Source organism: Microcebus murinus, chromosome 16, assembly GCF_040939455.1.
Source record: "Microcebus murinus isolate Inina chromosome 16, M.murinus_Inina_mat1.0, whole genome shotgun sequence".
In the NCBI taxonomy this organism is placed as follows: domain Eukaryota; kingdom Metazoa; phylum Chordata; class Mammalia; order Primates; family Cheirogaleidae; genus Microcebus; species Microcebus murinus.
The window spans coordinates 34,215,382-34,242,417 of NC_134119.1; the positions used below are offsets into that span (position 1 = coordinate 34,215,382).

Sequence of the window (27,036 nt, forward strand, 5' to 3'; positions counted from 1 at the left end):
GAAACACAAATGTCTCATCTCTGAAAACTTTCAGACTCCCTCCTGTTCACCGCCTGGCCTGCCCCCTGCCCCCACTCTCCTAACCCCACCATCTGCTCTCCAGAGAGCAGATCAAATTTTCGGGCTAAGGTACTCTGGCGCCAGGGACTCAGCCCCTCCATGCGTCCCCCTGCCCCCTACTAACTCAGAAATCCAACACCAGGATCCAAATGGACTGCAGCCACATAAAAACACAAAGTAAAGTTTATAAAGCTTTATTAAACATTTCAAACAGCTGTGCAACGAACACACCAGAAAGAAAAGCTCTAGAACAGCAGTCCAAACGTTTCACAAGTGTGGCCTTGCAGCCTCACAGTCCCATTCCCTAGATGGACTGCCTCCAGTTCTGTTCTCTGCCTGGCCCACCTCCCTCTCCCCTCAGGCAAAAGAGAGATGGATGGTTCAGACTGGAAGGACAACCATGCTGATCCCCAGTGGGCAGGGCCAGGAGAAAGTCTCGTTTGCCAACACTGTTACTGAAGCGCAGAAAAAGAAGCAAGTGACAGTCACAAAGTCTTCCTGTGTATTCTTCATAATGCACAGTCTATATGCGCAGGAACGGAGAAGCTCCTGGCGGGAGGACGATGACCACTGCTCCCCTCTGTCTTGTCTGAACCACCTCGGAATCCAGTGTGCTGGTCACTCTGCAATCCCCATGCTAAATAAAAACTGTAGCGGCACCTACTATATATAGCTAGCTACTGCTAAACCTCAAAATCAGAACACATTCGATAAAGCTTCTTTAAAAGGAATATACACACATGTATTTGTACATACATACATACACACACATACACAGGGCACATCAAAAAATATCCAAACACCTATCAAGGGATTCATGGCTGTTACGAAACACACAAGTACTCTCCCACTCATTCAGCTGGGGACTACTAGATCTACACGAACACACAATACTTCAATCCCGCAGAGCATGCACGGGAGACACAATGAGCCCACCCCCCCTCGGGACAGCTGAGAAGGACAGGAGGAAGGGCAAAGGACGTAGGGCTGGGCCAGCAAGCAGGAGCCCAGACACCAGGTGAAAGAGCAACATCTATCTGTCGCTTCCTTTCTTAAAAATGAAGGGGAGAAAATATTGGGAGATTCGTGGACAACAAACAGTCAAGACATTTTTCTGTCTAGCCTGCTGAGCAAGGAAACAAGGAGGGAAAAGCGAGGCTCTTGGGCGTCAGCAATCTCTTCAAATTTGAGATAAGTGCAAAAATGAGCCCTGTCTTAGGCGCTCCCCCAAAAAGGAAAGGGGTAGAAGAGAAGGGAAACCGGGAGAGGAATGGGGAGTCACTAATATTCACGGAAGGAAGGAGACCCTGACAAGGAGGGGTCACAGAGGTGACAATGACACTGGGATTTTATCTGCCCAGGTCACTCTAGGGCAGTTGACCAGGATGGGTGCAGACTCTTCACCGTAGTGAGGCGAGGGGGGTGGCCATCCTACCAGCCAGGACCAAAATGGGGACAGAACACACACAACCACAAGACCACCCATGACTACAGGACTCTACAATAAAAGCACCGGTCAGTGCCATTATTCACATTATAAGGATAAAACATCACAGGCCAAAAAGGCGCCATCAGGAATGTGGCACCCGCGGCTGCGGGATTTGAAACTCCAATGCTTTATGACCTATGTCAATGCCTCCCCTCCCGTCTTCTGCTTCCTTGGAAAGCTAACAGAGTGGGCTGTTAGGTGCCCACAACACCAGGGTCATGCGCCGATTCTGGAAGCGGGGAATCAGAGCAGTGGTACAGGAAACAGTTTCCCCAGCAGCTATAGCAGATGAGGAACAGGGCTGCCAGGAAAACCAAGGCACAAATTGTGCAAGGCTTCCGTTCCAGGAGGAAGCTGAGCAGGTAGAAGCCCATGAACATGGAGTGGCTAAACCACAGGGCGGGGTTGAGGGGCTTGGGGATGAGGAGGACAGGCAGCAGCCACTGGAGGCAATACATGATCTCTGCCGGGCAGGGCCTTCGCCAAGGCTGCCAAGCACCGCTGCAGGAACCGACCTAATGCGAGCCAGCGGGCGCAGGCGGCTGCCCTCCGCTTTCTTCAACCCTCACTCTCCAGGAGCTGAGCCGCTGTGCTCTCTGGCTGTCAGCCCGGGATCACCAAGGCAGCAGGGATCCTGAAGAGAAAAGTCAACACAACAAACACACAAAGGACAGACAGACAGACAGACAAAAAAAAAAAAAAAAAAAACAGGAACAGAATGTATACTTATTTGGGAAGATGGATCATGGTTAACAACAGCAAAATGTGAATGCCCTTTCCTCCCTGCCCACCCATGGAAGTTCCACTCCTCTCCAAGTCACCAGTTCGGGAAGCCTCCTGGGATGTCTCCCCTGGGCTTCTACTGGGGGCTCGGGGAGAGGGCTCTCTGGCACGGTCTGTACAGTGGACTGGCTTTGCCTGGGCCCTGCCCAGCAGAGATCATGTATCGCCTCCTGGGGCTGCGGCCCGTCCTCAGGGGCCCAGACCTCACAATACCGCCCTGTGGTTGCCCCAGAACGGCCATGGGCTCCGTGCTGTGCCCCCATGTGGTAAGGACGGGGTTCTGTATCTATTATCTCTAGCGGCAGTAGGTGCTCAGGCACGGAGTGGCGAGTTAAGGCAGTTAGCGGCGCACTGCGGGCCCCCAGTATAGGCAAGGGATCTCCGGGAGGCTGCCGGCGGCAGCGGCGGCAGCGGCGCCATCAAATACTTTGTTTTAAGATGGCAGCCTAGGCAGAGCTTGCTTTTTGTCAAGTAACCCGGCATCATTTTGCCAAAACCAGCCAACTTCTTCGAAAGTCAATGCAGAGAAAAATCACTCTGCCATTTCATCCAAACTGAACTCGCTTGGATCATTACACTTCCATCTGCCGCTGGCACTGGATAGAACCTGACCTCCGTGAGCTTTTAATCAAAATTAATTTTCTATCCACACAAGGGTAAATGCCAGTTGGCCCCTGTGTCAGGCAGCTTGCTAGAGAGAGGTGCGTGGCGGGCCACTGGTATGCCGAGGGCCGCGCTCAGAAACGGCGTTTGGGTCTTCCCGCCCAGAAAACCCGCGATCGCGACCCGCTAGGGACCCGTAAGACGGGCGCTCGGAAAAGGATCCGCTTCGCCTGGAAACCCGGCTTGCGGCACCCACGATCCTACCGCGATCCTACCGCAGCGGTAGCGAAACCCCGCTTCTAGCTCTAGCCGCTCGGCGCAACGGGTACAAAGGACCCCACTGGCCAGGGCAGACCTACCAGGCCTGGGGGAGGCGAGCAGAAGACAGAGGTTGAAACAACTTGTTCTGCCGAAAACTATCCGCGACACATTCCGACTACTTCTAAAGCTCCTTCCTCCCGCGCACAGAAAGGGCGCGGATCCTTCCCGCATCCCTCCCAGACTAGATACTCCGAGACTACCGCTTTTGCGCCCAGAGCGCAGCGTCCTGGCTCAGGTCCTCACAGTAGGCACCGCGCCTGCAGATCCTGATCTCCCACCGCAAGAAGCGGGATGCGAAGAATCAGAGAAGCGGTACGCGCGCGGGGACTCTAATGAAGCAGAGGATCTGTGCTTAAAACTCACACATTGAATATTAGGAAGAGTGCTGAGCACGGGCCTGTGATGCCACGGCTCCTGAAAGGGGCACCGTTTTTTCTCTACAGGGCAGATAATCCCTCCCTAGCTTCGGTTTTCCACCCATGCCTAAAGTGGAGTATAGGGCGGCAGCGGAGATTAGGCTCAAACGTGCAGGCCAGGGCTCAGAGAGAAAAGGGCGCAGCCCCGAGAGGTTTGCATCCCCTACCCTCTACCCAGAGTCACGGTACCCTTTCATTTTACACGAAAATTCAAAAGCGAGCACGGTGGAATCTTCTGGAAGGGGGCTAAGATGGAACTTTGGAGGCGGGGGTCGGTGTGGAAACAGCAGATGGATTATTTTTTTCCTCTCCTGGCGAATGAGGATCGCCCCCAGTCACCCCTCCTCACGAAGCCCCCCCGAAGCGCGCATGCGCACTTGGGTGGCGGGCGGCTACTTAAGGCGCGGCCGCGGCAGCTGCGGCAGTGCGCCCTACAGCGGACTCCGAGAGACGAGCAGACCTCGGCGAACCCTCGCTCTCGACCACCCACTCGGCACTCTCGGAACCATGGCGGCAGTGGCGGCAGCCTCGGCTGAGCTGCTCATCATCGGATGGTACATCTTCCGCGTGCTGCTGCAGGTAAGTGTGCTGGGATTCGGGTGGGAGATGGTTCCCAGCGCGTGTCCCCTGAACCCGCAAGCCCGCGTCGCGATTGCCGCCTCCTATTCCGATTGCCGCGATCCCTGCCCGCCCAAGTGCCGCCGCGTCCCTAGTCCATTCCCTGCGCCGTCCTCTTAGCGCAGAACTGTGCGCCCGCGCCCAGCTGGGAACAAAGACTCGGGGCGCGGCGGGCGACCGCTGCGGACGATCAACCGAGGCTTTTAGCGACCTACGCGGTAAGAAAAACCCGCTACACCCAGACTCGACCCCGGGAGGGAGGCGGGGCGCTTCTGTTGCGAGACTTTCAGCTCGCAGAGCAAAAATTTTCCGCCTTAAAAAATTGCGCATTGCGGGGAAATTTTCTTAAAAAATACACACACACACACACACACATATATAAAATGCTTGCGGGGGTGGGACGAAAAATAAGTTAGAAAAAGGCACTTCTCAGAAGAAAAAATCACTTCGCAAAAAAAACCCAAAAAAACCCCACAACGAATTAGAGGAAAAATTAACCAAAAAAAGAAAAATGCGCATTGCAGGAAAATAAATCAGACAAAAGCACTTGGTAGAAAATGCATTAGATAAAAAGCGCATTGCAGGAAAAAATTAGACAAAGGAGCTAACTTTGAAAAAATGAATTGGAGAAAAAACACTTTGAAGAAAACAATTGGAGGAAAAAGCCCTTCACAGGAAAAATGGAAGGGCAAAAAAGCGCTTCCAAAAAAGGAAAAATCGCTTTATGGAAAAACGAAATCAAATAGAAGCAAAAGCGCTTTGTGTAAAAAGAAATCAGAAGAAAGCGCTTTGCCCGTAAAATCAATCACCCTAAAAGCTCCCTTCGCAGGAAAAATTCCCTGCTAAAGGAATCCTTTGCCAAAGGAATCGCATATTTCCTTCAAGGTGTTCCTGGAATGCTGCATTTACTGGGTAGGATTCGCTTTTCGAATTCCTCCAGGGACACAGCCCATTGCGAGAAGTGAGGTATACCTAAGTTGTGGGTCCAATCAGCTTGCCGCCATGCAGCGCTCAGCACAGTTGGAAAAGCTCCAGCTGCCCTGACTCGTGGACAAGCTGTGCTCGCGCCCGCCTCTCCAGCCCACACTGGACAGGCGGGCGGGGCAGGGGGTGGGGCGCGGGCGGCACGGCAGCTCGCAGACTCGCTGCGGGTGCTCTTTACTGAGGGCGGGTCCTGGGTTTCTCACACAGGTGTTCAGGTACTCCCTGCAGAAGCTGGCGTACACCGTGTCGCGGACCGGGCGGCACGTGCTGGGGGAGCGCAGACAGCGGGCCCCCAACTGAGGCCCCAGCTCCCACCCCTGCGCGGCCGCATCATCAGATGCTCCTGTCCATCTCTGCTAACACCGGAGCCAATGCCGCACAGGAATGGGGGTTCCCCTGTGTTCCCTCGCCAGAGGAGCACTTGCCAAGGTCAGTGAGGGGCCGGTAGGTCCCGGAGAAGCAGTACCAGTACCGACAATGACGACAATATCAGATCCCTTCCCAATCCTTGCCCCATCCCACTGCGGGGCATGGGGGGGAGGAGGGGGAATGGGGGAGCACATCCCTGAGATCCGGGCATAGGCACCACATTCTGATCTGGACCAAGTCGGGACAGCACCAGCCCAGCCCCGAAGCCACGGCCATGCCAGCAGGCCGCACCACAGAGATCCAAACACCACACCAGCCAGCAGAATGGACATTCCAACATCGCCAAGCGAAGCCCTGAATCTTGGTGCAGCAGAGAACACCAACTGCGTGCCTGTGTGGCCGGACTGGAGGGCGTGGGGGAGGAGGGTTAAGAACTGGAGTGGGGCCCTCTCACTGTCCCTTGCCTACAGCACGTGCATTCCAACCTTGCTGCCTATGCTCCCTCAATGCCCCTATCCTCCTCATTGCCTTCCAAGCCCACCCCACCCCAAAGAAATGTGTCACTTGATTCGGCCCTATTCAAAGAGTAAACGAATCCCATCTTTACCAAAACACCTTCTCCGAGCCCCCGACCCCTCACTGATCTTGCTTTCCCAGGTCTCACGCAGTTGTGGTCAACATTGTGGTAAACGCTAATTGTAATGATTGTTTAGGTGTGCTTTTAGTTGTCTCCCCAGCTAGACTGTAAGCTCCTGGAGGTCAGAGACCGCCTCTAGAAAAAATAAAAAAAAAGTACCTCCCCTATCTCACAGTGTCCCAGGACCCTGTGGGGTGGTGGAGGCGCACCAAAAAGTTGTCTCTGTGGCTTCTTTTGCGGCATCGACACACACACTTCTAAGACTGGGCTGATGTGCCCATTGTGGAATAGGCACACTACTTGGGGGAGGGAGGAAATGAGGGGGGGATTGGAATAAAGTGGGCTCCTAACACACCCAGCCCCATCTCAACACTGTCCTGAGATAAAGGACTATTTCCCCCTCCCCAAAAAGAAGCTGACAACTTCATGTGTCCCAGAATAAGGGACTACTTCCCCGTCCCCAAAGGGGTGAGTGCCTTTACTTGTGGTCCTGGGATAGGGGACACAGCAGATAATCATTATGGGAAAGATGGGAGGAGGGGTAAAATGGTGGGAACAGCCCTCAAAATGGAGTACTAGGGACCCCCGGGGGCAATTTCAGAGCACAAACTCTTACTCCAGGTCTCCATCCAAGAGCCCCAAGGGAATTAGTAAAGGGCAGGGTGGACACTGGCCTGGACAATGGGTATGAGATAAGAGGTGTGGTGTGGCACTTCCTCCATCCATCTTAACACTCTAGGACCCACAACCACTGAGCCACTCCAAGGGCAATCTGCCTGGCCCCACCCTGCCCTGTAAACCTCTCTCCCATTACTGGGTTCCTTGCTTTTCCCAGCACTAGCCTCCTTATTCTTAGGGACGCTTACCAGGTCCCTGGCCCTGGGCTCTCCCCTGCCATCACGTCAGGGCGGGTGGTGGGCTGGCTGCTCCGCTTCAGACTTCTCTCTCCCACTCCTCAGTGAGGTGGGGCTCTTCTTACATGGGGTCAGCTGACTCTCACCAAATGGGCCTGCCGCCTGTTCAGCCTTGTCTCTGGCTTTATGTGTCCCTGTCACTACACACCTGTTCCTGGGTCAACACCAAGGGAGGGAGTTGGAGGGCCATAAATCTCTCTTCCTGCCATTTCCTCAAATCCCTTAGTCACAGCTGTCACAAACACTTCTGGAGCACAAAGTACCTCGGCCCCTTGAGCCTGATCATGTTTCCCTCCCTTAAGCAAGCCTCTTAGGTTTCTCAGCCCAGTCACCAGCACCTGAAGGCAACTACAACTTGGTTCAGCATCAGAGAATTATGGGGGTGCGGGTAGAGATGTTGGTTCTGGTCTTGGTTTTGCCATCAGTAAACCCAGGGAACCTAAACAGGTCACCCTCCACCCCTCACCTTCAGTTCCCCTCTGTAAGAGGGCCTCTAAGATCCCAGTGTGAACCCCAACACACTAGAAACACTCTGCTGTCCAAGTGGCAATCAGGACTCATCAGGACTTGGATAGAATGTGCAATCTGAGGCTCCATCTTCCTTAGGCTGTGTGGCTACAGCTGCTACCATAGCCTGAAGGCGAGGCAGGTCTCCTTTTGCCCCAGACTGACTCATCAGCAGGCAATGCCCGCAATCCCTCCCTTCTGAAGCCCGTATCTTGGCAGGCCTCGAGACTGGGAGTTTCTGTGGTTTTCCACACTAAACCCACAGAACCGTGAACATATTTCAACATGTGTTCTCAATGAAGGCTGGCCCTCCCCTCAGAGCCTTTGAGGGGTGTGCCCATGGTCCTATTGCCTCAGATGCTCTAACATCAGCCCAAGTGACAAGGTAGCTGAGTTCAAGGATGCAGGCCAAAGCAGCATGGAAAAGTCTGACTGGTCTGGACACAGTATTTCCTGTGCCCACCCCTTAGAAGGCAAGAGGCTGCGGGTAGTCTCAGAGCTTTCCAGATGATCTTGGCAAAGCCCTTTTCCTCCATCCATCCAACAGGGCTCTGAGTGTGGCATGGTGAGATGACAGAAATCCAGGCAAGGGCTGCCCTGGTGGCCTGCACCGGCACGGTTAGGCTTGAATGTGCAATGTCCGCTTCTTACTTTCATTCTCTACCCCCAAACCCTTATGTTCTGGTAGCAAACTTAACCTACCAGAGATGACAAAAGGAATGCATTTACTTTCCCCATCCTGTGCAATGGTCCAAACATATCTTGTTTATAATGTTTTTCCACAAGCTATACCATTAAAACATTTTATTCCGAAAGAGAGCAATGGGAGGTGTTGAAAATGACTAGTGTTTTATTGCAAAGCCCTTAGTCACAGCACTAAATGTCCCCTTTCCCTAAACCATCACTGCTCCCACAAGACTCTGCCTCCACAAGGCTAAGGACAGAGCAAATGAGTTGTGAGGGGTGTGGAATGGCCTTGTGGGATCCAGCAAGAGGTGAGATCCTTGGGACTAATCCCTGAGAAGGATGTTAAATTTCTTAACCTAGAATTGAAGTTGAGGGGGGGTGGGGTGCTGGGTACCACAACCTTCAGAGGGGTGGGGTGCTATGTGACACTGTTACCTCTATCTGCGGGGTGTTTGAATTTGAGGGAAGGGATGTCTGTTCTTGGAGTAGGGCAGGGGCAGGTTTCGTGAGCTTGGGTTGGAGGGCCAGCAGCAGTTTATTACAGGAGGGTTGGACAGGGGAGGTTTGCTGTGAGCCATTCACTATTTTGAAACATGTTGTATCTCCTTAGGAGCCAACACCCCAAAGGGAGATTCTGAATTTGCAGTTAGCTTTTTCCCCAGAGATATAAACATGTGCACTCATGCACACACACAAAACAGTAGTCTAACAACAGTCTCTTTTTCCCTGGTGACCTCTGACTTCCTCTATATGCCCCAGAGAAATGTTGTCACCATCTTCTCTGGGAATGATTCCATTTATCCTCCCTTCCCTCCCTTTTCCCTCCCATAGGGCCCAAACCCCAGCAGGATCCAGATTCCTGAGCATTCCCAGAGCAGGAAGTCAGAAAGGCAGGCAACACATGGTCCTTGGTATATCACCCAGTGACAGGCTTGAAATGGAATGCATGTGTTTCAAAGATAGGAGAACAACAAAAAGAAAAGACAGCCTAACCCAGATTCCTCTTTGAAACAACATATTACAGATAAAAGTTAAAACTGTTTTTGGCAGCAACTCTAACAAGACCAATTTCAGATATGGATTTGACTTGGTCATTGGAAACCAACCAGGCTTCCAGTGACTGAATCTTTGAACAGATTTGCTCAACGTTAATTAGTCTCTGATTTAAAACAAACAAGCAAATAAGATCTAACACTTGACATTGGCACTTAAGCTGGAACTTTTTTTTCTGCCGGCTTTGGTGTTGCCGTCCAGAAGGCTGATGGGATGATTGGACCATGTCAGGCAGGGCAGAGAAGCTGTCCCAACACACCAGTTCCCTGAAGGGGATAAAAGACGATCCGAACCTATAAACAGAAAGGCCGTTTCTTTCCTATGACAGACCCCAGTCTCCCAACATTTAGCGTTGAAAAGGGACATGGAGGCCTGGAATGAAACTAAAGATTTGGAAGAAGGAAGGAAAAAGCTACTGTCCCCCATCCCCCATTCTTCCTTTCCAGGCCATTAGTGTGCCAGGCATTCCGTTCCTCCAGCTGCCCTTGAGGGCCACTCCCCACACATATTAGAGGGAAAGGAACGGGTGTCCCGACTTGAGGTAAAGTTAGAGGGAGAAAGAAGCGCCTGCGACTGGAAGCAGAGCGTCAACCTATCACCCCAGACTCGGAAGCGGGGACCCGGGGCGGGAGACCCTTTTCTACTCTTTTCCCCACGCCTTCTGATTTAAAAAATGCAACCGAAGTGGTGGCAAAGTGACAGGCCTCCCAGAAGGTGGGCCCCCCGCCATAGGATCTGGGGCCGGAGAGGCGGTGGTCGCGCTCCCCAGCCCCGCACCCCCCGGCTCTGCCTGCCTTATTCTGGGAGGGCGCTGACCTTGGAGGCCGGAGCGAGAACCTAGGAGACCAGTGACCCACCCTTGGGCTGGGAAGACACCCCTAAGGCCCAGGCTAGGGCCAAGCAGGGCAATCACTAGACGGCGGACAGGGGTGCTCCCCCATCCCCCTCCCGGTGTGTGCGGAAGGAAAATCCCAGCGTGAGGACCCGGCGACGCCTAAGGTGACCCAGAAGGGACAACATGGCGGCGCGGCCGCATTGAGGGCCTCTCATCCCGCCCCCAGCAGGCTGATGCCACGGTACCTGCGAGCCCTGCCATGGCGCCGCTGCCACAGTCGCTGTCGCTGCCGCAGCCTGCCTCCACCTCTGCCAGCCACCGACGCCGCAGGAAGCCGGGGAGACGCCCCCTTCGTCTTCTAGTCGAGCCGGCTGAGGACCCCTTCGGGGATCGGGCTGCCTACGGCGACGCCTGATCACACAGCCCAAAGAGGAAGGGTCACCCTCGGTCGATAGCCCCTTAATATCCACCACAGAAGACCCTCTGAGGACTTTCTGTGTACTTTTACAAATGTCTGAGAGCGCTGAGGCCTTCAAACCCCAATAATTTCTAATCAGGCGCAGCTAGACAGCCCCGAATCACGGGCCCATGGACCCCTCATGCATATGCAGCAGATTGTGATCTTTACTCATTGAGAGTCGAGCGGGCGTACTTTAGTTCCGCGTGGGTGAGTCCCGGGTCATGGTGTGCCCCTAGGGTCGCCCGTAAACGCAGGGAGAACCTTCTCGTGGCTCGAAGTCCACTCCCTCCCTGGCCCTCTCACGAAAGGGCCACGGCTAGGAGCGAAAGATCGGGGCTCGGCCTGGGAGCTGCCTCGGGTCAGAACCCTGCCTCCTCCCCTTTGCCCCAACCCTGGGCGAGCAGGTCCACCCCTACTCTCAGCTTCCTCACGTCTGATGAAACGCCGACCTTTGGGTTGTTATGGGCACCGAATGAGTCAGCGTGTTCATTCACTAGCTAATTAAGCACTTTCCTCGAGCGCTTACTACGTGCAAGCGCTGAGCATGGGAGTAGAGTGGGTGACCTGAAGGCGCTGCCAGTCTAATAATCACTAATAATTTTAATCAAATCAATACATAGTCACGCATCATGGGAAGGGCTGCGAGGGAAAGTAAAGAGTGTTATGAGAAATTAACGGAGTCCTAATGTAGGGTGGGAGGTGAGGGTGGAGCCTCCTTGGGAAGACGGCATTTAGGCTAAGAAACCAAGGACGCTGAGGAGTTGTACCGGGCGAAAGTGAGGAGGGAAAATGTTCTAGGCAGAATGAACAACTTGTCCCAGATGTGGAGGTGGGAAGAAGCAGAGTGAGGGTGAGGGGTGAGCGAGGAATAGGGCAGGTAGCGCTACACAATAGATTTGGTTTTTAAGAATCAAGGGAAGCCATTTTCATCAGGGCAATGGTATCAAATTTGCGTTTCTTAAAAGGCCACCCTGGCTGCATGGCTTGGAAGGTACTCTGCTGTGGGTGTGGGGAGATCAGTTAGGAGGCTTTTACAGCTTTTCAGGCATAAAGAAAGTAATGGTGACTCAGACAGAGTGGTGGCCTGGGGAGGTGGAGAAGGAAAGGACGTAAGATTGAACTTGGGTGGGTACTGATGGACAATAACACCTAGCTGGGATTTAGCCTTGAGGTGAAAGAGCTCTTGACCAAGGTGATGATAAAGCCTGAAGAAAGAACAAACTGAGAGGGAAGATCAAAAGTTTGGCTCTGAGAAGTTAAGGTTGACATGCCTGGGCAACATGTAGGCAGACAGGGTGAATAGATAGTTTTATATGAGCTGAGCTCCCCAGCTCGGAAGGGAGGCTAGGGCTGGAGATAGAAATGTGGGTGCCATCAGCACACAGCTCATGGCATCGGATGAGAACCCAAGGGAAAGACAGTAGATAGAAGAGTGGGCAGAGGAGGAAGAGCCAGGAAAGGAGACTGAGAAGTGGTGGCCAGTGGGGTAGACTGCTCAGCAGGTATGATGCTGTGGAGAAGAGAAACAGCGCCACTGGATTTGGGAATGAGGAGGGTTTGTGGACTCTATCCTTTATGTTGCAAGTTAAAAAACACACACACAAAACCAAAATCCCTAAATCAATTGGCTTAAAAAATAAGTAGCTTGCCACTCAGTGGCAGATGAATGGCATGGCTTGACCATGTCATCAAGGACCCATATTAGTTTTGTCACTCTGCTGTCTTTTTGTTTCATGCTCATGGTCACCCATTTCCTGGGGTCACATCCAAGTCAAGGAGATGTCCATTCCTCCTCTAGCTGAGACTCAAACAGGTCTGGATGTGGCCTCTTAACATCCTGCTGCTTATGGACTAGGGGATCAACACATCCATGCTAGGGACACCTGGTGTCTAACACTGGAGGGAAACAGGAGTCTTGTAGTGGAAGCTTTTGTTTAGAAAAAGAGGGAGCTAAGTGCTGGCAAGGATGTAGAACAACTCAAAAGTTTTGCATACTGCTGACAGCACAGGAACTCAGTACAGCCACTTTGTGGCAGTATCTTCTAAATCTAAACATACACCTGTGCTACTTTTTAAAATTCATATAAATTGGGAAGTACCAAATCCAGTACACTTGTGCTGTGACCTAGAATTTACCCTCCTAGGAATTTACCCAAGAGAGGTAAGTGCCTGTGTCTACATAAAGACTCGTGTAAGAATGTTGATAGCAGATTTATTCATAGCTCAAACTGGAAATAGCTCAATGTCCAACGACAGGAGAATGGATAAACACATTGTCTTGTGTTCATCCAATGGAATACTGTGCGGTATATAGTAATATAAAAGAACAAAGTATGGATCCATGTAACAGTATGAATTAATTTCATGTATGGTATGTGGACTAAAAGGAGCCAGGCACAAAAACAGTACATGCTGTATGATTCCATTCATATGAATTTTAAGGGCAGGCAAAGCTATTCTCTGGTGATAGAAATCAAAATAGTAGTTACCTGGTCAGGTTGGGAGTAGGGAAAGGAGAATGAGGGACTTTTCTGAGGTGCAGGAAAAGGATTGTATCTTAATCTGGCTGGTGATTATATGAATAAAAATTCATCAAGCCATGCCTTAGGACTAGGGGGCTTTATGTACTTTATCTATGTTATGCCTCTAGAAATATAAAAGAAAGGAAGGGGTCCCACCATCCCATAGCACGTGACATATGCTGCCGAGCAGGGATCAGAGGTCCATTTTGGGGGTGGGGGCAGTATCATCTTCCAGCAATTTCATGCCAAGTCTGGGCATTGACAAGACCTCAATGGCCAACCCTTTTCCCTTTGGGCTCCAGAAGGCTGGAGAAGGTGAGGCCAGGGCTTCTCACTCCCAGGGAGCTGGCTCCTGCCCAGCTGGTGCTTCTCCTCTCTGCCCACAAGACTGCTCCGCCCTCCCAGCTCAGTTCCAGGCAGTAGAAACAACACCGACCCTGGCTCTGACTTGAGGGACCTGGAAGGTCTTGCTGCCTTAAACCTTTGCTGAGCAGACCTCAACTTCCTGCCAAGGCCTCCCCAACTTGCCCCCACCCACCAGACACCCAGACTCACCCAGGACTCCTGCTGTCTCCTGCTCCACACTCCCCCAATCTTGTTCGTTTCTCCCGAATCCCCCTTAGGCCTCTTCTGTCTCCGCTGGCCAAGTTCAATCTGGAGGCAGTAACTGTTGAATGAATGGTGACGGAATGACTGCAAAGCCAGGCCAAGCTTTCTCATTTGTCCCCTAAGCCTCTGATTTAGCTGGCAACCAAATGGAATTCATCTGGAATTGGATGGCCAACTTGGGGCTAAATGATAGAGTATCGGGAAATGGTTATGTTATGAATAGAACAATGTTTTGTGAAATCACAATACCTACTTTCCTATACCATCAATCTGACAATTACTTTTTTTTGAAAATCAACATTATTCCATACCAAGACTTAGATTCAGGAAATTCAACCTGTAATGAACCAGTAGTTAGTTATTAAAACATCAAAGAAACTATGCGATATCAAAAGTTTTAAAATGTAACAAGAAACATTGTTACCAACATGATCAAAGAAAGAAGTAAGCTCTGGGACTGTAGCCAGAATGCTGGGGTTTAGTCTACATTTACTAGCTGTGTGTCCTTGAGCAAGTTAATAAACCTCTCTGTGCCTCAGTTTCCCATCTGTAAAACAGGGAAAACATTAGACTCTACCTCATATGGTGGTTTGTGGGGATTCAATGAGTTCATTTTTTTTGTTTTGCTTTTTGAGACAGAATCTTGCTCTGCACTCAGGCTAGAGTGCAGTGGCACAATCATAGCTCACTGCAGCCTCAAACTCCTGGGCACAAGTGAGCCTCTTGCCTTAGCCTCCTGAGTAGCTGGGACTACAGGACTGTGCCACTGCACCCAGATAATTTTTAAATTTTTATAGGGACAGGGTGTGCTATGTTGCACAGGCTGGACTCAAAGTCCTGGCCTCAAGCAATCCTCCTGCTTTGGCCTCCCAAAGTGCTGGGATTACAGGTGTGACCCACCACGCCCAGCCAATGGGTTCATATTGTAAAATGCTTAGAATAGCACCTGTCACATAGCACTCATAGTTATGTGTTATTACAAACGGGTAATAAAAATATCCCAAGCACTGTAAGAGCTGTGGGACCCCTGGTGGGTAGACCCCTCCCAATCATGCCCCGTAAAGTTCCAGAACAACTGGATTCCAATTTCTGACCTGCTTTCATGACCTTGGGAAGTTTTCCCAACTCTAAGGCTCTTGTTCCAGACTTCTTGGGGCTGCTTCATTTGGGAAGCAAATGTTATTTTAGCCAAGTCTGTGGCGACACCTAGTGGTATTATGGAGAACTGTCCAATATTCTTAATCTTTCATCAGTTTTCTAATTGTACAAATAATGCTATATTAAGCTCTTACTATGTGCCAGACAGTGTTACATGAACTGTCTTACCTAATTTTGATGTAATTCTATGAAATATAGGCTGTTACTATCCTTATTTTAGGGTAGAGGAACCAAAAGTTCAGAAAGATGAAGTCAGTTGCCTCAGGCCACACAGCTATAGGGGACAGATTTGAATCCAGGCCACACGGACCTGAAGTCTGAATTTTTAACCCCTTTATGCCAGGCTTCTGGATGAGTCCTGGGGAAACATGGTAAATCATATTCATGCCCCCAGAGAGAACATAACTCTGGTCTGTAGCTATTTTAGGGGGAATAAAAGAGCCTCAGACTCCCATGCTGGGATAATCTGTCAAGTACCTCCCAGTCTCCATTGGAGAGATTGGAATGCAGGGAGAAAAATCTTTCCTGGAAGATTATAAGATCCTGCTAAGGACTAGCTGTGAGACCTAAGTTCCAGAGTCCCAGCTGTCGTTCCTTTATCCATCCACCCCTACAGCAAACGTTGGTTGAGCACCTATCATAAGCCAGGCACTGTGCTAGGCTCTAGAGATACAGCAGTAAGCAAGACACAAAGGGTCCACAGTTTCATTGAGCTTTGTGGGGACTACAGACTAGCAGGGACATGGATCTGGACGCCAGACCCAGGAGGCAGGAATGGCTCCAAGTCTTGGAGTGCTGGATGGCCCAACTGTCAGCCAAGGCTCAGAGAAGGAAGCTGGAGCTTCCACCCCTCCGACTCTGAATCAGCCTCCACTGCACTGAGCCAGCAGAATTCAAGGACACCGCTGGGGTCTTTCAGAGCATTTCTATCCTGTCTCCAACACACATGCACCGTGTGACCTTGGGCAAGTCACATTACCTCTTGGAGTATGAGGTTCCTCAGCTATCGGGGTCTGACCATAGCACGTCTCCTTCCCACCCGGGGTGGTTGTGACGCTTCTATGCGTTTATGCAGATATAGCAATTGACACAGGGCACAGCACACAGTAAACACTCAGGAAGCAGTAGCTGCCCTTTGCATCCTCTGGGATGCCACACAGTCCCTGGGTCCTACAAGAGAGATTGACAATCCCACACATTTTGTCAACCGTAAGACAGACGCTGAAAACCTTTCTTGTGGTCTCAATGGTCAGGTTATAAACTCAACCGCAGAACTCACTGAAAGTATTTTGAACGCAATGAAGAGACACTTAAATGATTGAATTAAAAGGCCTTTTAAAGTGTTTTCCCAAGCCAAAAAGCAGCTGTGAGTTGCTAAGAACCTTTTCCCCATCATTTTCTGGACATTGACAAATAACCTGACATACTGTGTGGAAGCACAGATTCCTGAGATTGCTTCTGATGGCTTCCAGAAACAAAAATTTGTTGTACAAAAGTCATGACGTCATTTTAATAAGGAATTAGTTTTCAGTGTGCACCCCTATCAGAAAAGGGGGTTAATTACCACCCTTCTAAACTCTACACTCATATGTTCAACTGCCTACTGGATATCTTTGCTTGGATGTCAAATCCAGCATGTCCAAAACAGAAGTCCTGATCCCTGCCTCCTTACTCAGCCCCCAAATCTGCTCCACCTGAAGTCTTTCCCCTCAGTTGATGGCAATGCTGTCCTTCCATTTTCTCAGGCGAAACACCTTAGAGTCATCCCTGACTCCTCTTTCTCTAGTTCTTGTCAATCTCTGTGACTCTACCTTTGAAATATCTCCAGACTCCAGCTACCTCTCTTTGTTTCTACCACTAATACCTGGGTTATTGCAAACACCTGCTTAGTGGCCTCCTTGTTTCTAGCCTTGCTCTGCCATGGTCAAGATCCAGCAGCTAGAGTAATCTTGTTAAACATAAGTTAGAGCATATCAATACTGTCCTCAAAATCCTCAATGTCCCTCTGCTTCTTCTTAGTTAAATCCTAAGTCCTATAAAACTCTTGCTCCCTGCTAATCCCGACTTCATGGTGACACCACTCCAGGCTCATTGTTGTTCCTTGAAGATCCCAGACATGCTTCCCCTTTATGAATTTGCACTGGCTGTTCCCACTGCTGGAATGTTCTTCCCCCAGATATTTGCATGACTCCCTCCCTCACACCTTGTAAGTCTTTGCTCAAGTATGACCTATTGAACATGGGTGACTCAGACCCTTCTATCTGAAACTGTGACCTACCCCCAGGCTCAAATTCCTCTCACCCTGAGCTGTATTTTTTCCCTGTAGCACTTATGGTCTGGTAATATATATGCAATTAATTTATTTAGTGTATTTATTGTTTACTGTCTTTCTCCTCGACTACAATGTAAACTCCGTGTGGGCTGGGATATTTACCTGTTGCGTTCACTAATGTAACCATTTTTTTCTAGCAGAGTGCCTGGTGAAATAGTATAGGTGCTCAGTAAATATTTATTGAATGAATCGAGGACTTTCTGAGTGGGTGTATATGTGAGCGGAGGTTCTCATTGCCAGATTTTTTTTAAGTCTAAAAACTAGAATTATCTTATTACTATCTTGCTTAGAACTTCATCTTCATCCAAAACTAAGCAGCATTGAGGTGACAGGCATGTTTGGATTGATCATAAATGTTCCTTTATCCTCACTGAAAAGCTTATGCTCTAATATGCTATACTCTTAAATTTAAAAAGTAAGTCATATGAAAAAATAAATGAATAAATCCATATATACCAGCAGCAAATAATTGGAAATAAATTTTCTAAAATTCCATTACACTAGCATCAAAAAAATAAAATGCTTAGAAATGAATCTAACAAAAGATGCTCAAAATCTGTACACTAAAAACATTGCTGAAAGAAATTAGAGAAGACCTATATAAATGGAGAGATAGACCATGTTTATAGACCGCATAACTCAGTATTAAGAAATTACTCCTCACCAAATTGATCTGTAAATTAAATGCAATCTCAAGCAAAATTCCAAAAGGCTTTTGTAGAAGTTGATACAATAATTCTAAAATTTATACAGATATGGAAAGGGCCTAAAATAACCAAAGAAATTTTTACAAAAACAAAGTTGGCCAGGCGCAGTGGCTCATGCCTATAATCCTAGAACTTTGGGAGGCCAAAGTAGGAGGATCGCTTGAGGCCAGGAGTTCAAGGCTGCAGTGAGCTATGATTAGGCTACTGAACTCCAGCCTGGGCTACACTCCAGCCTGAGTGACAGAGCAAATTGTTTCTAAAAGCAACAACAACAAAAACAAACTTGAAAGATTTACTTGATTTCAAGACCTACTGTAAAGCTACAGTAATCAAGACAGTTTGGTATTGGCAAAAAATGTAGAGTATAGATCAGGGCCAGAGATGTACCCCATTTTGGGGGGACAGCATTAGGGTTTCCATTGCATGGATGAATTGTGTTAAACAACTTTGTTGAAGTATATTTTACATAAAATAAAATGAACCCATTTTAAGGATACAGTTGGATGATTTTATTTTTTGAAGTTTAATTGGATTAGAATAACATCCACATAATCAAATTATTCAACCTTTGTTATATGTATATGTCTGTGAAACCATCACTACAACAAAGATGATAAAACTTTCCACCAATATTTAAAAGTTCCCTCATGTCCCTTTGTAATCCATTCTTGCCTTTGGCCCTCTCTCCAGGCAATCACTGATACGCTTTATGGAATTTTACAAAAATGAAATTGTATTGAGATGATTGTTATTATTTTTTTAGTTTGCATAGATTGAACCAGGCTTGCATTCCCCAGATAAAACTCACTTGATCATAATGTATGATCCTTTTTATATTTTGCTAGATTTGATTTTCTTATGGATTTTGCATCTATGTTCATAAAGGATATTGTATTCTTATTTTTTTTAAATGTCCTTGGTTTCATATCCAGGTGATTTGGGTCTTATAGAATAAGTTGGGTTGTGTTATCTTCTCTTAGGTTTTCTGGAAGAGTTTGTGTAAAATTGGTATTATTTCTTTTTTTTAAATTTCAGAACAGTACAGGGATACAAATGGTTTGGTTACATAAATTGCCTTTGCACCACCCAAGTCAGACTTACAAGTGTGCCCATCCTCCAGACATTGTGCACTGCATCTGTTAGATATCAATTGATCCAACCCCTCCTCCTCCCTCCCACCTGCCCAACACCCAATGAATGTTAATTCCATATGTGCACATAAGTTTTGATCAATTAGTACCAACTTAATGGTGAGTACATGTGGTGTTTGTTTTTCCATTCTTATGATACTTAATTTCAAAGAATGGGCTCCAGCTCCATCCAGGATAATACAAGAGGCAGTTCACCATTTTTTTTTTTATGGCTGAGTAGCACTCCAGGGTATACATATACCATATTTTATTAATCCACTTGCGTATTGATACACACTTGGGTTGTTTCCACATCTTTGCCATTGTGAATTGTGCTGCTATAAACAGTCGAGTGTAGATGTCTCTTTTATTGAATGTCTTTTTTCCTTTGGGTAGATACCCAGTAGTGAGATTGCTGGATCAAATGGTAGCTCTACTTTTAGTATCTCCAACTTCTTTCCATAGAGGTTGTGCTAATTTGCAGTCCCACCAGCAGTGTATGAGTGTTCCTATCTCTCTGCATCCATGACAATATTTGTTGTTTGGGGACTTTCTGATAAATGCTGTTCTCACTGGAGTTAGGTGATATCTCATTGTGGTTTTGATTTGCATTTCCCTGATGATTAGAGATGTTGAGTATTTTTTCATATGTTTCATGGCCATTAGTCTCTGTTCTTTTGAAAAGTTCCTGTTCATGTCCATTGCCCACTTTTTAATAGGGTTGTTTGATTTTTTCTTGCTGATTTTCCTGAGTTCTATATAGATTCTAGCTATCAGCTCTTTATCGGATGTATAGCATGTAAATATTTTCTCCCATTCTGTATGTTTTCTATTCGGTCTAGTGATAGTTTCTTTGGCTGTGCAGACACTTTTTAATTTGATCAGGTCCCATTTATTTATTTGTGTTGTTGCTGTGATTGCTTTTGGATCTTCTTCATAAGTTCTTTGCCTAGGCTGATGTCTATAAGAGTTTTTCCAACATTTTCTTCTAGAATTCTTATGGTTTAATGCCTTAGGTTTAAGTCTGTTATCCATCATGAGTTGATTTTTGTGAGGTGAGAGGTGCAGTTCCTGTTTCAGTCTTCTACATATGGCTATCCAATTTTCCCAGCACCGTTTATTGAATAGGGATTCTTTCCCCTAGTGTATGTTTCTCTCTGCTTTGTCAAAGATCATATGGCTACATGAGGATGGTTTTATATCTGGATTCTCAGTTTTGTTCCATGGGTCTATGTCTCTGTTCTTGTGCCAGTAACATGCTGTTTTGGTTACTATAGCCTTATAGTATAGCTTGATGTCTTGTAAATTGATGCCTCCCAGTTTGTTCTTTTTGATAAGGGTTCTTTAGCTATACAGGATCATCTCTGGTTCCATATGAAGCATTGAATTATTTTGTCTAGATCTGCAAAAAATGATGTTGATATTTTAATAGGGATTGCATTGAATTTGTAGATCACTTTGGGTAGTATAGACATTTTAACAATGTTGATTCTGCCCGTTCATGAGCATGGTATGGTTTTCCATCTATTTATGTCATCTGCTATTTCTTTCCTTAGTGTTTTGTAGTTCTTCCTGTAGAGGTCTTTCACCTCCTTAGTTAAATGTATTCCTAGGTATTTTATTTTCTTTGTTGCTATTGTGAAAGGTACTGAGTCTTTGATTTGGTTTTCAGTTTGACTGTTGTTGGTGTATATGAATGCTACTGATTTGTGTACATTGATTTTGTAACCTGAGACTTTTCTGAATTTATCAATTCCAGTAGTCTCTTGGCAGAATCTTTGGGGTTTTCTGGATATAAAATCATATTAATATCATCATCAAAGAGTGATAGTTTGACCTCTTCTGGCCCCATTTGGATGCTCTTGATTTCCTTCTCTTGTCTGATTGCTCTGGCTAAGACTTTGGCACTATGTTGGATATAAGTGGTTATAGAGGTCAACCTTATCTGGTTCCAGTTCTAAGTGGGAATGCTTTCAATTATTCCCAATTCAGTATGATGTTGGCTGTGGATTTGTTGTTTAAGGCTTTTATCATTTTGAGGTAAGTCCTATCTATATCTATTTTGTTAAGTGTTTTTATCAAAAAAGGGTGCTGAATTTTGTCAAATGCTTTTTCTGCATCTATTAAGAGGATTATATTGTCTTTGTTTTTACTTCTGTTTATGTGGTGAATTACATTTATAGATTTACATATATTGAACCATTCCTGCATCTCTGGGATGAAGCCCACTTGGTTGTGATGGCTTATTTTTTGATGAGCAGCTAATTTGGTTTGCTAGGACTTTATTGAGAACTTTTGCATCTATATTCATAAGGGATATTGGTCTATAATTTTCTTATTTTGTTCTTTCCTTTCCTGGCTTTGGTATCAAGGTGATGATGTTGGCTTCATAAAACATACTAGGGAGGATTTCCTTCCTTCTTTTTTTTTTTGAGACAGAGTCTTGCTTTGTTGCCCAGGCTAGAGTGAGTGCCATGGCATCAGCCTAGCTCACAGCAACCTCAAACTCCTGGGCTCAAGCAATCCTGCTGCCTCAGCCTCCCAAGTAGCTGGGACTACAGGCATGCACCACCATGCCCAGCTAATTTTTCTATATATATTAGTTGGCCAATGAATTTCTTTCTATTTATAGTAGAGACGGGGTTTTGCTCTTGCTCAGGCTGGTTTCAAACTCCTGACCTTGAGCAATCTGCCCACCTTGGCCTCCCAGAGTGCTAGGATCACAGGTGTGAGCCACTGTGCCTGGCCGATTCCTTCCTTCTTGATGTTGTGGAATAATTTCTGCAGGATAGGTACCAGTTCTTCTTTGTAGGTTTTATAAAATTTTGGTGTGAAACCATCTGATCCGGGACTTTTTTGGGGAGGAGATATTTTATTGCTGCTTCAATTTTAGTACTTGATATTAGTCTGTTCAGGAGTTCTATTTCTTCCTGATTGAGCCTAGGGAGTGTGTATTTCTAAGAATTTGTCCATTTCCTCCCTGTTTTCAAGTTTATGTGCATAGAGATTTTTATAGTATTTGGAGACGATATTTTGTATTTCTGTGGTATCAGTTATAATTTCTCCTTTTTCATACATGATTGAGTTTATTGGAATCCTTTCTTTTCTGAGTCTGGTTAATCTAGTGAGAGGGCTGTAAATTTTGTGTATCTTTTCAAAGAACCAACTTTTTGTTTCATTAATCTTCTGTATAGTTCTTTTGTCATTGAGGCCATTTAGTTATGCTGTGATCTTGGTTATTTCTTTTCTTCTGTTGGGCTTGGGATTGGTTTGCTATCTTTTTCCAGTTCTTTGAGATGATTCATTAGATTACTGATTTGTGATATTTCTGCTTTTTGGATGTGAGCATTTATGGCTGTGAATTTTCCTCTCAGGACTGCCTTAGCTATATCACACAGATTTTGATAACTTGTGCCCCTTTATCATTTGGTTCAAAGAACCTTTTGATTTCCATCTTAATTTCCTCCATGTCCCAATAATCATTCAGCAATAGGTTGTTTAGTTTCCATGACTTTGTGGGGAGATGAGTGTTTCTGTTAGAGTTGATTTTTAGTTTTATTCCACTGTGGTCTGATAAGATGCATGGTATAATTCCTATTTTTAAAAATTTGTTGAGACATATTTTGTGGCCTAGGATGTGATCAATCTTAGAGAATGGCCTATGAGCTGATGATAAGAATTTATATGCAGTGGTTTTCGGGTAGAATGTTCAGTAATTGTCTGTTAGGCTATTTTTCTAAAGTTCTGTTTAAGTCTATTGTTTCTTTGTTTATTTCCTGTTTGGAGGATCTGTCCAGTACTGTCAAAGAAATGTTGAAGTCCCAGGCTGTTATGGTGTTGCTGTTGATCATTTTGTTTAGATCAAGTAGGATTTACTTTATGAATCTGGGCACACCTATGTTAGGTGTGTAAATATCTAGAATTGTTATGTCTTCTTGTTGAGTTGTTTCCTTTACTATTATATAATGACCATTTTTGTCTTTCATAACTTTTGTTGATTTGAAGACTATGATATCTGATATGGAACTGCTACACCAGCTCTCTTTTGGTTTCCATTTCCATGGAATATTGTTTTCTATCCCTTCACCTTGGTCTGAATGAGTCCCAGTGGGTTAGATGTCTTTTCTGGGGACAGCAGATACTTGGCTTGTATTTTTTTTTTTAATCTATTCAGCCAGCCTATGTATCTTCAGTGGGGAGTTAAGCCATTCACATTTATTTAAAGAATTGATAAGTGGCATGGATTTCTGTTCATCCTGTTAAACAGAACTTTGTTGCTTTATCTCTTGAACCATTGTGATATCTGTCCTTTGACCTTTAGCTTTTGGGTGATTTTACACTGGTGGGTGTCTATTGTGCTGATTGGTGTATAATGCAGTTCTGAGTACTTCCTGTAGGGCAGGTCTTATTTTGACAAATTCCCTCAGTATTTGCTTGTATGAGAAAGTCTTTATTTCCACCTCATATATGAAACTTAGTTTTTCAGGATACAAAATTCTAGACTAGCCATTATTCTGTTTGAGAAGACTGAGAATGGGGCCCCAATCCCTTCTGGTTTGTAAGGTCCCGTGAGAAGTCTGCAGTTAGTCTGATGGGTTTTCCTTTACAAGTTACCTGCTGCTTTTGCCTTACAGCTTGTAGGAGGGCCTCTTTCATGTTTATTTTGTTCAGTCTGATGACTATGTGTTGTGGTGTTTACCTCTTTGTGATGACTTTCCCAGGAGTCCTTTGAGCTTCTTGTACCTGGATATCTAGATTTCTAGCAAGGCCAGGGGAATTTTCCTCAGTTATTCTCTCAAGTAGGTTTTCCAGCTCTTGTGTATTTTCTTCTTCACCATCATGGATGTCTATGGTTCTTATGTTAGGCCTCTTTACATAATCCCATATTTCTTGTAGGCTTTGCTCATTCCTCTTATTTCTCTGCTCTATCTCTGTGACTGACTTGTTTAATTGAAATGTGTTGTCTTCAAGATCTGAGATTCTTTCTTCTGACTGATCTAACCCATTCTTAAGGCTTTCCATTGTGTCTTGTAATTCCTTGAATAAGTTTTTCATTTCCAGAAGTTCTGGTTGATTTTTCTTTAATAATTCAATTTCTTTAGAAAATTTTTCATTCATTTCCTGCATTGTTTTTGTGGTTTCTTTCTGTTGGGTTTCTATTTTCTCTTATGTTTCATTGAGCTTCCTTATAGTCTATATTTGAAATTCTTGACCTGTCATTTCATTGTTCTGATTTTGATTGGTATCCATTGCTAGAGAACTGGTGTTCCCTTTTGTGGGGTGTCCTTTTGCTCTGATTCTTCATACTTCCGGAGTTCTTTTGCTGATTCATTTTCATCTGGAGCAGCTGTTACTTCTTACTTTTGGATTTTCTTTTGTTTAGATAATGACATGCCCAATTTAATCTCTGAGCCAGTAGATGGTGCTTGTGGGTAAGAATCAGCCACACCCTGTATGATTGAGTCAGTAAATGCTGAAAGGGTGTCCAAATTGACCTCCCTGTCAGTAGGTGGTGCTTGCTGGAAGGAACAAACTGCAATGTTGTTTTGGGGTCCTGTGACCAGGTCTAGTTCCTCAGAAGAAGCACTCTAATGTCCCAGGTGGTGCATAGGGCCCTGAAACTTCCAGATGAGTCCTTTATTCTCCACCTTGGCAGAAGCAAGTGGGAGAGTGAAGCTGGGTGGGGCTGGATTGGGTGAGTCTGCCTGCAAACTCCACAAATGCTAGCAAGTGATCTGCTTTGATAGGGGTCAAAGGTCTGTTCTCTGCCTTGGACAAAGCTGCCAGGTAGGGGCTGAAATCATTCCACTCAATCAGAAAGTCTACGTGTGTGGGATGTCTGAGACCTGCAATATGGCAGTCTGGAGTGGGCTTTGCTCCTTCCCACCCTCCCCTATTCTGTGGTTTCTCTTGGGCTCTGCTGGCAGGCAGGACCTCAAGGCAGCCTAGCTTCCCCATGACTGTGCTGTGGACCAGGAAGTTCCCTGCCCAGGATCCCGGCCTGAGCAGGGAGTGCATCTCTCCTATGGGAGGAGGAGTGCTTGATGATCATTGCAGCTAGGACCCACACTGCACTCTCCCCCCAATCTGCTCCTGCAGGCATCCACACCTTAAGAGACTAATTCTCAAGTATCTCCTCTGTGCCCCTGGGCAATGTGATTGAAACCTGGGTGTACAGGATCTGGCATGCAGACCTGTCCCTTGGGCCTCATAGATCAATCCCTGACCATGCCAGGGGGGAGGACTGGGGTCCTAAGTCATCCATGGGGTGCCCAAGCTGTTTCAATGTCGGTCTGCCTCAGGGCATGTCCCACTCTGATGGAGTCTCCAGGCAAGCAGCAGCAAGGAGGGCCAGTGGGCAGGGACCTCACAGTCCAGTCATTCCTCTGTCCACTGCAGTATCCCAAAAGGAAAGGTCTAAGCCCCACTCCTTGTGGAAGCCTCTGTGTTGTGGCTCAATTATTTCTCTTGGGAGTCACGGGTGGGGAAGGGAAGGGGAGAAAGAGTCTGGGTGGAGGAAAGTCTGCACTCTGGTCATCTCTGGCACTCCCAACAGGAGGCAGTCTGCCCAGAATGAACAAGCCCTGGAGTCATGCAGATCTCCTGGGACCCACTGGACCCCTGTAGCACCTGCAGTCTCGGCTAGAATTGAGAAATGTCTGTGTGGGGATGAGGAAGACAGAACCTGAGGGGATGAAGCCCTGTGGGGAGTGAAAAGGCCCATGGTGGATAAAGAAGTAGTATGGTGCCTGCTGTGTAGCTCAGGTCTGTGGGGCAGGAGGTGCCCTTGGGGTGCTAGGAGACAGGTGCCCTGTCCGCAAGAAGCTCCCCACTCACTGGAGACAGCAGTCTCTGGGCTTATGTGGGCAGAAGGTCTCTCCAGTGGCTTGGGAGCCCACCAATAGTCCGAGATGTGAGGGAGGGGATGTTAACCACTCCACCTACCCTTCTCACTGGTCTCTAAATCTCTCATGGCTTAATCTCCCCCAATTCCTTTCCCCTTCCAGTTCTGCTCCACAACCTCTTCCCATAGAATCTCCTGTAGGTTCAGGTACCTTTCCTTCAGACCCCCATCTGATCTATGTTTGTCTGTCTGTTTGTTTTTTCTATTTCATCTAATAGTTCTCCTTAATGAGATGCTCTGGCTGGTGGTGTTTCTGGTCTGCCATCTTGGCTGCTCAGGAGAGGTTTTATTTCTCCATTAATTGTTCAGTAGAAGTCACTGGCATAGTGATCTAGGTCTGAAGTTTTTTTCTTGGCAGGTTTTTAAAAACTATGAATTCAATGTCTTTAATAGTAATGGGACTACTAAGGTTATTTATTCCTGAATGAGCTTTGATAGTTGTGTCTTTCAGTTTATCTATTTTTTCTAAGTTATTACATTTATGAGCATAAATTTTTCATAATATTCTATTATTATCCTTTTGCTGTCTGGAATTTATAGTAATTTATCTTCTTTCATTTCTAATATTGTTAATGAGTATCTCTTTTCTTTTTTAAAAATCAGTTTTATTGATCTTTTCAAAGAACCAGTTTTGGCTTCACCGATTTTCTTTGTTGGTTTTTGTGTTTTCTATTTCATTGATTTCTGATTTTATCTTTATTATTTCCTTCTTTCTGCTTGCTTTAGATTTAATTTGTTCTTCATTCTAGTTCCTTAAGGGAAAAGATCATATTATTGTTTTGAGACCTTTCTTCTTTTCTAATAAAGTAAAGGAACGCTATTTATTTCACTGTAAGTGTTGCTTTAGCTGCTTCCCACAATTTTGATATGTTGCGTTTTAATTTTTTTCTAATTAAAGTATTTTCTGTTTTTCCATATGATTTCTTTTTTGATCCATG

General features: G+C 46.4%; 2 protein-coding genes across 6 annotated transcripts; one reads left to right on the top strand and one right to left on the bottom strand.

Annotated features, from left to right (window-relative positions):
• Positions 1 to 238: 238 nt before the first annotated feature.
• Positions 239 to 13,916, bottom strand: BLCAP (BLCAP apoptosis inducing factor). 3 transcript variants are annotated; one of them, XM_076011113.1, is made up of 4 exons: positions 10,929 to 11,130; positions 10,522 to 10,687; positions 7,147 to 9,734; positions 239 to 2,183 (listed from the first exon to the last, which is right to left on the bottom strand). In XM_076011113.1, the coding sequence occupies exon 4, from the start codon at positions 2,005 to 2,007 to the stop codon at positions 1,744 to 1,746; it is 264 nt and encodes an 87-aa protein (XP_075867228.1). In that variant the 5' UTR covers positions 2,008 to 2,183; positions 7,147 to 9,734; positions 10,522 to 10,687; positions 10,929 to 11,130; the 3' UTR covers positions 239 to 1,743. The 3 variants fall into 3 exon arrangements, 2 of the variants coding, with proteins under 2 accessions (XP_075867228.1, XP_075867227.1); XM_076011112.1 differs by lacking the exon at positions 7,147 to 9,734; XR_001151654.3 differs by lacking the exons at positions 7,147 to 9,734; positions 10,929 to 11,130 and adding an exon at positions 13,814 to 13,916 and having other exon boundaries at positions 2,003 to 2,183.
• Positions 4,087 to 6,495, top strand: NNAT (neuronatin). Of its 3 annotated transcripts, none has more exons than XM_012755037.3 (3): positions 4,087 to 4,251; positions 5,176 to 5,256; positions 5,482 to 6,495. In XM_012755037.3, the coding sequence occupies exons 1-3, from the start codon at positions 4,180 to 4,182 to the stop codon at positions 5,572 to 5,574; spliced, it is 246 nt and encodes an 81-aa protein (XP_012610491.1). In that variant the 5' UTR covers positions 4,087 to 4,179; the 3' UTR covers positions 5,575 to 6,495. The 3 variants fall into 3 exon arrangements, with proteins under 3 accessions (XP_012610491.1, XP_075867226.1, XP_012610492.1); XM_076011111.1 differs by having other exon boundaries at positions 5,176 to 5,251; XM_012755038.2 differs by lacking the exon at positions 5,176 to 5,256.
• Positions 13,917 to 27,036: the final 13,120 nt, after the last annotated feature.